We start from the raw sequence: 10,654 nt of genomic DNA on the forward strand, positions 1-10,654 counted from the left end.
AGCCTTCCCCCTCCTTCTTCCTCTGTCTCTCTCCAAATCTACATAGACAATATTTTAGGATTTATGGAACATGCTACTTATGTTGCATCTAACGAACATTAAAGTTGTAGAGACAATTCATATGAATATGCATGACTCAGTTCCAAAAAGTTCTATTTATGAACATTAAAATTCCAATGACTTTCCTAAGTCGTTGGTGAAATATTAATTACTCTTTGGCATTTTCTTACCCCTCAGAACGGAGAAAAATTGACTACAGGCCCCATATATTTGACTGGCTGACCAGTGTGTCACTTGGGGCACCCAGTTTTCCACTGCCTGAGTTCATACATTAGGTTCACCTAAGGATGTGCATGAGGCCTAGAGAGGGGTTATTACATTTAAACTGAAACGCAAGCTTCCTACTGCTCAATCAGGGCGGGTTTATTTATCCTTTCAGATGTGCTTAGTTTCCCGTGGTGCAGAAAATAGGTATGTGGTCAGCAGCCCTTCCCGAGCCTGACCATTTAAGGGCTTTCACAGTATTAGCAGCCAGAGGCAACCTAATTTTGTTAAGCCTGTCCTAGAGCTTAAACACCCTTTTCTGTTGGTGCCTCTCTGGTTGCCTGGGAGCTTAGGCCCATCTGTCCTTACTATTTTTGAGTCCCTGTTGTCTCATTGGCAGCTTTCTGAACAGCTGCAAAACATACTTTTAACTCTAAGTGGAAGTTTGGGTCACTGGCTAACAGCGTGGAACAGTCACTCTCAGCAAGGGCTCTTTCAGGAGAGAGTTCTCTAGTTTTACTTACTGGGGTGAGTGTTAAACTAACTCCTCTCAACTTCCTGCTGGACTGCCAAAGCGGGTAGGAATGAATGAGGTCTTTGCTTATGGGCTGGTGGAATAATGTGCATTGCTTTTTGTGTTATCGGAAACTGCTCTGTTGCCTAGCACCACAGCCAACAGCTGGGTCGTCCTTTCCGCGGCTCCTCTACCTCGGGTCACCAGGTTCCCGTGACACCGCAAGCGGGATCGAGAGGCGGGCGACAGGCACTGGGCCCGGAAGGACAATGCTGCGCGGAAAGTCCCGGCTCAACGTGGAGTGGCTAGGCTACTCGCCAGGCCTGCTCCTGGAGAACGATCCACTCGCAGCCGGACGGACACCACGAACCCCCCGCGGGTAAGTCACGTGGATGTTTACTGACCACCCGCGCCTGCGCGCGCTGCCGGCGCGTCACTACGCCGCGCCACACGAGCGTGCTTCAGCTGGGGCACTTCCGGTGCGACCGGCCTAGTTCTGTCACCCTCGTAGCGGCCCCTGATCCCAGCTAACTACCTAGCGCCTGCTGCTGCCCTCCCGGCCAAGCCATGGAGCGTCTTGATAAAGCGGCGCTGAATGCGCTGCAGCCTCCAGAGTTCAGGTATCCCTGAGTTCGGCTGGGCGGGTCTGCTCTGGCCTGACACTTGCCCTACGGCAGGCAGGAGACAAATAGGGTGGGCTTGGGAACGGCCCCTCCATGCTTCACTGCAGGTTGATGCTTCTGAGTAACTGGCCCTACCTTTCACTTGTGATCCATGGTATAAGTGAGCGGGCCCTCAGTTCATGCTTCCTTGCACTTCCTCTCCCTGTTTGGCGACTTTGCTGCTTTGCAGTTTCCCCTTTGCGGGTGGCTCTTTGTGGATAGGCGCCTGGTCTCCTTTATCTTGAAGCCTGCCAGCCTCTACATCATTTTTTTTTTTTTTTTTTAAATATCTGGTATGTGAATACAGTGGAGGCTGGCCCTGATGTGAGGCTACTTCTCTTGAGGGGAATCCATCAGTAGGGTAAGGACTGGTGACTGAGCAAAAAGAATGTGATAATAGGCCTTTACTACTCTACTGCTCACTCAGAGGCAAGGAGCTGGGAGAAGTTAGCATCCATTAATTGACATCATCAGATTTCTTAATTCTTAGTTTGGCTGACTAGTTTTTAACTTTGGAAGAAAAAGAAGTTGAATTCAGATAAGTGACTTATCCAAGATCACAAAATTAGACCACAAGGTTACTATGGCTTGACTGCTGACTTCAAAGCTATGTAATCCATTTACTCTTTTTGTTTTTCAATATAAGGTTTCTCTGTGTAGCCCTGGATGTCCTGGAACTCTGTAGGCTGGCTTCGAATTCACAGAGATCTTCCTGCCTCTGGCCCCCAAGTGCTGAGATTAAAAGTGTGTACCACCATGCCCAGTTGCCAACAAATATTCTTACTAAGTACATGAAAAGTATAGTCTGGTTTTTCTATTTATTCCTCATTTTTGACAGGTTTCAGAACCCCTAGTCAGGTATAAAATCAATCAGTCAAATGGCATCCATTGCTTTGTTTTATGTCACTGATACTACCTAACCTGATTTGTACCAGCAGAACCAACAGGTATAGTGGGCTATATGCCTAGAAGCTAAGGAGAAAAGTGGTCTAAATGCTAGGGGAAGTTGGGTAACTACTTTTCTTTTAAGTTTGTTGCACACTTAACTTTGACTATTCACTCATATGCTTTGGATGTTTTGATCAGTAACAGACTACAAATGTGTTCAATGGGATTGTATTATCTAGTGTTATTTTAGCCATCTTAGTTTGTATGTGTATGCTCTGTGATATTTGTGGAGTGACAGAATCATCTGAAAATGCATTTCTCAAAATAGTTCCCTGTTTTTAAATGGTGGATAACTACTTAAATTACTGAAGTTATAAAAGAGAAAAGTCATTTTTTAAAGTTTAAGATAGAGAAGTGTAAGAATGTATTGAAAATAATTGGCCATAAATTAGTAACATATATACATCCAGGCCTCTATATAGAAAATATATAATATATAGAAAATATTATATTTATATGATAGAACTATGATTTTGTTCACACTAATATTTTTATTGTGTTGTGTCATTCTTTTCAATAAGTATTTATAAAATTATTTTAAAGCTTTATTGTTTTAAATTATGTATGTGTATGTGTGTGATTCAGGAGCCTGAGGAAGTCAGAGGCATTGGATCCTCTGGAGCTGAAGTTAAGGCAGTTGTTTGCTGGTTGACATCAGTGCTGGGAATGGAATTTGGGTTCTCTGGAAGAGCAGTATCACTGAGCCATCTGTCTGGTGAATGCTTGGAAAAATTATACCAGATAGTAGATATTTAAAAGAGACAATCTAAAGAACACACTAGCCGTTAGTGGCATAGGCCTCTTAATACTACCTATTGGGAAAGCTGAGGCAGAAGGATTATCATTTCAAGGCCTGCTTCGGCAACAGAATGAGTTCTAGGCTAACGTGGAAAACTTAGTGAAACTCAGTCTAGAAGATAAATAAAAAGAGCTAGAGAGGTAGCTATATGGTAGAGCATTTGTCTAATGTGTAGCTCAGTAATGGTAGAGTTATAGTAAAAGGTAATACATTTAGGTAACAAAAGATAATCTTAGAATGTTTTCTTCTACCAATGACAGTCAACATAAGAGTAAGATTTTATTTCTCCCACATGTACAAGAACTGTAATCAATCCGGAAAGCTTGCTAATACAATGCAGTTTTATAAGATATAATTTTCATGTTGTGTATTAGCTGTTTAAACTTAATAGCCTTGTGATTGCTACTTTATTGGACTTTGATCTACAGTTCCATATTTTCTGCCTCTATCCATAGTTGCCAGTGTTTATTATTTCTATAGATTTGGTCATTTTTAATTGAAAAAAATAATGTATATATAATTGTGGAATATATATTTGAAATATATATATAATATATATATATATTATATATATATACACACACAATTATATATATATTTTGTCTGTGCATATACACATCCACCCAAACACACACATTCACTGTTCCTCTCTTTCATACACATACACAAATTAAGAAATGGCTGTGTCTGTCTGGAGTACTCCATGACTGGAGTTTGTAGACTGACTTTTGTTCTGGATGAGCATAGGACACACTACTAAATTTACTCAACTTTCATCAATTCAAGAAAAAAACCTTCAATATTAGTTTGTTGATGTAACTTTTTACTGTCTGATTTTTCCTCTTCTCCCTCTATCAGAATAGTTTAAAATACATTTCTATTTTCTAGGATTTTGGTTGATTTTTTCACCAGACTTTTAAAAAGCAGTCACATTAAAGGAAACACAATTGTCTAAATGATGTAGTATTCAAAAAAGAATGCTTTGATTTTTTGTGAAAATTCATTTCTCTGCAATTTCAGACTAGCTTCAAATTATGCAAACTAAGCAGTAATGTTAACTCTGGATTTTACATCTAGGCTTTGAAAACAATGTGTTCTACATCCATCCTATCATCATTGGTGTGTTCTGCCTCAATAGTATGACCAAGCTGACCATTTTAAGTTTTATTTGGAGTCTCCTGGAATAGCTGTTAATATGTTTGTCTTCTCGGTTTACTCCCACACAGCTGTATGTTTTATGAAGCCCTAACTGGGTCTTGAATCAGTTTGATTATAGAATACATCTATCTTCTGGTTTATTTATGGTCTAGTTCTCTAGTTTGAGCAGAAATGTGTACAGTCCTCGGGGAGGAGCTGTTTGATTGCAAATGGGTTTAGTTTTTTGATGTAATTTTTAGGGGCTTGCATGTCTGCTCATGTGCATCAATCTCAGGGTTGGGCTTGGGTATGCACAAGCATGTGCTTGCCTCTTTGCAGTGTTCCAGATTGCAGAAGCTATTTGCCTCAGAATTATTTTATCTTTGGGATTATCATATTTGGATATGGTTTGTGAAACTTTTGTTTACTTTCTTCCAGAAATGAAAACTCTTTAGCTGCAACCCTGAAGACACTCTTGTTCTTTACAGCTTTAATGATCACAGTTCCTATCGGCTTGTATTTTACAACTAAATCTTATATATTTGAAGGTAAGTTTTACATACTTTAAGATATTTTCATTTTCTAATTTGTTCTGAGCTTTTATGAATCTGTTTATTTTAAAACATATTTTCGTCTTTTGTGTGAGTTAAATATATGGCCAATGACAATTCATAGGCATTGGTTGGCTGGGTATGGTGCTGCATGCCTGTAATACTTGGCAGGTGGAGGCCAAGCTGGGCTACATGAGACCCTGTCTCAAGAACAAAACAAAATTTTGGAGGATATTTATTATTTACAATGTATTACTTTAAATGTTTTATCTGAGTTCACCTACAGAATCCCGACAACAATCTTCTGAATTAATTGTAGGTATCCTCATTTTAGAAGTGTGTGTGGTACAGAAAATTAAGTAATTTCAGTCTGCACTACAAGTGGAAATGAGAGATGAAAACAGGGTAGTTGGTAATTGGCAATTCCAATTTCTGTGTCATAAGCACTTTTCTTCCCTTTCCTCCTTCCAAAACCTCCCAAATGCCATGCTTTGCTCCCTTTTAAATTCATGCTTGAGCCTTAGGGTATAGGAGTTTTGTTTTGTACCTGTATCCTTTGGGACTGGGCTCCACAACTTGGTTGTGGTTTTCTGTAATGGTCTTCATCACAAACAGAATTCTTAGGTTTTGAATTTTGTAGTTTGGTGTGTAATACAATTAAATATTTTCTTTTCTTGATAGGTGCCCTTGGAATGTCCAATAGAGACAGCTATTTTTATGCTGCAATCGTTGCCGTTGTTGCTGTTCATGTGGTTCTGGCCCTGTTTGTCTATGTGGCCTGGAATGAAGGCTCACGACAGTGGCGTGAAGGCAAACAGGATTAAAGTGAACATCACCTTTTGATAGCATGAAATTTATTTTTGAATATGTTAAATAATTCTGGGGTATTGATAAATTTGTTTGAATAAAGTTGAAAGAACATGTTAAAATCAGTCTTAAAGAGTCAGTCACATTTGGCTAAACTTTGACCCACCCAACAATATGGTTACTTTGAACTCTGAATCTCCATTTGCAAATGAAAATTTGGAAAAGTTGGATAGGTACAGATGTATATGTTAAATGAGTTTTCTCTTATGCTAGGAAGAATTTATATATCTTACAATAACAAAAAATGATAGTGATTTGGCTTATGCTTGCTTTTCAGTTTTATTTATTAGAGCATATTAATAAATACTTAGTGAAGCACATCTAAATTTCCTTTTTTACTGAAGGAATTCACTGGAAAATACCAGGCCTTTGGGTTTGACATTTTACTTTCCTTAAAAATTACTTACATTTAGGCATTTTAGTTAATCTGGCTTTTTAGTCAGTGAGGAAAGATTGCTCTCACATTCCATTATTTCATGGGGAAAGTCACTGAAATCACACTATTCATGCAAAAGGGCTTAAGGTTTTACTAAGGACAGAGACCTGGGCTGACTGCCAGCATTTGTGAATATCACACTAACATTGTGCCCTCACTTTGCTTTGAAATTAGGTTTCAGCTGCAAAGTTTATTGAAATCCCATTTAATGCGTTGTCCTAGTTAAAATAGATAGTGTATGATAAGTTTCAGAATACCAAAATATTCAGCATTCACACATTGGGAGTCTATAGAATCTTGAAATATCACAATTCTTATGAGGTATTCTTGAAATTTTTTGTCTGTTGATCTTTTTTATGACAGTTAAGCCACATCTTGAGCATAAGTTACATTCTAAGATAATCCTTGAAGTCTTTTTTGATGAGAACAACCCTATACCAGAAAAAAGCCCAGTTACCTTGGTACCTTCAGTCTATGGTCAGACAAACCATTTGGTACTGTGTATATGTATAAAAACGCTATCCCCCAAATATTTATTTCTGATTAAAATTTTATAAACACTGGAATAATACATATAAGAATTAAAAAAGTAAAAATTTGCCCATAATGTTACTATCTGCAGATTATCAGTAGTTTGGTTCACAACCCCTGTACAGCTTTCAATGATGCTCCTTGATGCTGGTTACATATACACTAAAACCTTGTTTCCAATTTAGAGCTTGTCCACTTCACCAAAGAGTTGTTTGCAGTTTTTCAGATGTGTGATAATTGCCCATTGTCTTACAAAGCATATACTTTCTTTATTATTTTAAAATTCCCATTTCAATGTTTTACCATAAAGAAATATAAAAGTTTGAGGTGATAACCCAGCTTAAATATTACATAACATGCATATCTCAAAATATTACATGGTACCCCATAAGCATGTATGCTTCTTGTTTTTATATATCAGTTAAATTGAATTGTAAAAATGAAGAAAGTTCAAATACCTGTTACTGGTAATCCTAATATAGTAAATGGCCCCTGCTTAAGTATTTGCCATTATTGATTTGTTAGTCTGCTGTTATTTTCATGCTATGGAACTAGACTAGATAAATAGGTGATTAGTCATAAAAATATGTGTTATATTATTGTTACAAACAACATTAATGTGATTATTAAAAGACTAAAAGATTATTAAGACTTAATTCTTAAATTTAATGGTTGTGTGTAGTTTAAATGTATTTAAAATGAGTATTCTAACTATGAGAGTCTTTATTTTGTAAAGACTGAAGTTTTTAGTATTATAATAGAGTCTCAGACATTGTGTGCTAGATTTCTAGATGGTTCCCTTATTACGTGGCCTATTGTATTTAGAATTGTCCACTCAGTTTCTTTAATGTAATGCCAAGGCTTTTTTCTTGTACTTTGGGAATATTGTACTATTTGTAAAATACACTGTTGGATTATTTTGTTTTATTTCAGACATTTGCTAACTAATAGTACAGGTCTTTTAAAAAGTATTTTAACTGGGGATACATGTAAACACATGTCATTTTCCCTTGGGAATAAACTACAGTGTGTTTGAACATTAAAATATTCACATTGCTGTTTAGAATTATTATAAAATTTATTTTAAGGCAGTTTTTTTCCTAGGATTTTGACTGCTCACTTATGAGTTTGCTGCTGTTAGCTAACATTCTTTCAAGGTTTTTAACTAGTTTCCTCTTTCAGAAAGTACATATCTCATGATGTGTTAGAAGAAAAGCTACAGTTGAACTGTTAAGTGTTTTCCGGCAGGAATGTGTTCACTGATGTTCAAAACCTCATTGCAATGGTAATCCCAGTTAGGGAGTATAACTTGAAGTGTCAGTGCAAGCTACTGATTTAACCCTATTTGCTGTAACAGTACCTTCTCTACCTTTAGATTTGCCTCCTGACTAATCCTTTCTCACAGTGCTAAAAAAATGGAAGTCTGCTGTAGGATGCATCTGGTACACTGACTCTTCAAATGGATGCCTTTCACAGGTTAGAGTAGCATTCTGGTTTGCAATGATAGTAAAGAATTTTAAACCTGTTATTCAGAATAACTGGGTATTTCATGGGAATCTAACAGTAGTTATAGTAACTTGAAAACTCACATCAGATAAGTCATACTGAACCAGCTATGGTGGAATATTCCTGTACTTTAGTATTTTAGGAAGCAGATGCAGGAGGATTAGGAGTTCAAGGCCACCCTGGGGCTTCATGAGACCCCGTCTCCAAAGAACAGCAGCTACAACAAAACCTACAAAACCAAACAATTTAGCTTTATAAAAAGAAGCAACCAATGAGCCTATGCTTATTTTCATATAAATCTTATGTGGACAGGACATTCAAATGGGTAAGGAAAAGTATACAAGTAAGATGTACCCAAGGAAGGCTGATGCTGAAGGTACATGAAAAAGTGTTGAGATCCTGTTTTACGTATATCCACTGTATCTCCAGACCATTTTGTATTTAGTGTCTAAGCATAGAAAATCTGTAGACAAAGTGTTCAATTATGGCATAGCATTTGTCACTTGTCTTCAGTTAATAGCAGATTCCTGTACTATGTTATTCACTAATGAAATATACAATTATTCAGATTTTGCTCCTAAAATTTAAGGTTATTTTCACTACACTTGTGCTGGTGAAAATACTCCAATAGCTTGATGAAACTTTTTATCCCAAGGGAATTAATTTACCTTAAAAATAAATTACTTTCAGAGATACTGGGAATCTACCCATTAGTGCATAACCTGTGAATGTCTTAACTCTTTATTCCTTTACTAAAGTCTAGAATCTTTCCATATTGCTGCCGACCACACTTAAACCTGTGTTCTATGTGTGCTTGAAGTATCTGTTCTTTTAAAGATGTTCTGTAAGTCATATTGTCAGTTTTACAATCTAGTCTTCCTTCCACGTTTGGTGAAATCTCACTGAACAGGAATGATAGCAATAGCTAGCAACATCTGCACAGCACCTTACAGTTTGCAAAGAACGTTCACATATTCTGTCTGAGTTTTCCCTAGTGAACGTGTTACACAGATGCCCCTTGATGTCAATGCTAAGTGTTAGAATTTTCAGTCACAGTGTCACTGGCCTTGCTGTGGCACTCATTAATTAGTACACTGATGGGGGTGGGGGTGGGGTGGGAGTGCCAGTGTGCTGTCTGTAAAACTTGTGTCATCACGGTGGGGCCTGGATATCTTAGCCACTTTTTCTAGTCTTTACCTGAATGGGTTTTGTATTCAGTATATTGTACCTGTAATTTATATTAATTTACCATTTATTGTCATTAAAAAAGTGTCTGTAATGCTACTGTGCTGTGTCCTCATTCAGTGGATATTGTTTTATTAACCTCTTGTTTTAAAAAATCTTTGTGAGCTTGTTTCCGCTTATAATGTAGAGTATGTGCAGATGTCAGTTTTTAAATGTGTGTTTGCTTATGTGTGTGTGTCATACAGCATAAGTGTAGAGCTGTCAAGGATAAGCTTTAGTGTATCACATGTAGGTGGAATGGAGATATTTGGGGTGCAGTGGGGTACTGATGTAGAAGGACTGGTTATATTCCAACTAGGTGGATCACTTAGAAGTGATATGGGGTTAGGTTAAAGAAATCTTGTCTCAGTCAAGTGTGATGGTCCACACTTATAATCTCAGCACTTGGGAGGTGAAGGAAGGTAAGATATTCAAGTTCATGCTGAGCTGCATAAGAAGTATGAGACCTACTTGTACTACATGAGTTTCTGCTCGAAAACAAATTATCTTGTAGGTTTTGGAGGGTAAGTGGATTTCAAATACCACTAAAGGAATAACGTTGAAATTACATGAGTCTTATTAAAGGTTAGAAGAGAACTCCTGGAGACCTTTAGCATGTTCAGCATCACACCACACACACACACACACACACACACACACACACACACACACACACACACACACTTCCCTATGACTAGTTTCCTCCTGCATCTTGTTTATTGCACAGGCTCCAGCTCCTTTTGGTGCTCCTGAGGACTCCAACTAATCCTTAGTAATAAATACCACCCCATTCCAGCTATCATTTGAAATGTCTTAGTTTCAAAAGTACAGATAATGAGCTGTCCAGGGATCTCAGGAGACAGACAAGTAATAGCAGTATAGAAACCAAAGCGTGCTGCTTCTATGGTGACAGGAACCAGACTGGAATGCAATTAAAAATAACCAATTGTGCAAATGTAACGCAGACCTTTAACTCCAAACCTCTGAGAGTACAGCCTGGTAATTATGGATAAGTTAGTTGGCCCACATGTGCTCCTGAAGGAACTTGCTAAAAGAGATTTGCATTTTAAAATGTGGGACTTGATGCTTATTTAAAACCTGACTATGCTTCACAGTAATTATTTGTGTTGGATAAAATGTTCATTCAGGGTTCTGTGGACCCAGCAACAAGCTGTATTGGACACATTTTCATGACAATGCACTTTGGAGCATGGA

The 10,654-nt window shown here is 37.7% G+C and overlaps 1 protein-coding gene across 1 annotated transcript; it reads left to right on the forward strand.

Moving 5' to 3' along the window:
- The first annotated feature begins 1,199 nt into the window (after positions 1-1,199).
- Positions 1,200-9,499, forward strand: Vma21 (vacuolar ATPase assembly factor VMA21). The gene is made up of 3 exons (XM_034485621.2): positions 1,200-1,398; positions 4,763-4,872; positions 5,557-9,499. Exons 1-3 carry the CDS (start codon positions 1,346-1,348, stop codon positions 5,697-5,699), a joined length of 306 nt encoding a protein of 101 aa, XP_034341512.1. The 5' UTR covers positions 1,200-1,345; the 3' UTR covers positions 5,700-9,499.
- The last annotated feature ends 1,155 nt before the right edge of the window (positions 9,500-10,654 follow it).

Source organism: Arvicanthis niloticus, chromosome X (assembly GCF_011762505.2).
Source record: "Arvicanthis niloticus isolate mArvNil1 chromosome X, mArvNil1.pat.X, whole genome shotgun sequence".
NCBI classification, from domain to species: domain Eukaryota; kingdom Metazoa; phylum Chordata; class Mammalia; order Rodentia; family Muridae; genus Arvicanthis; species Arvicanthis niloticus.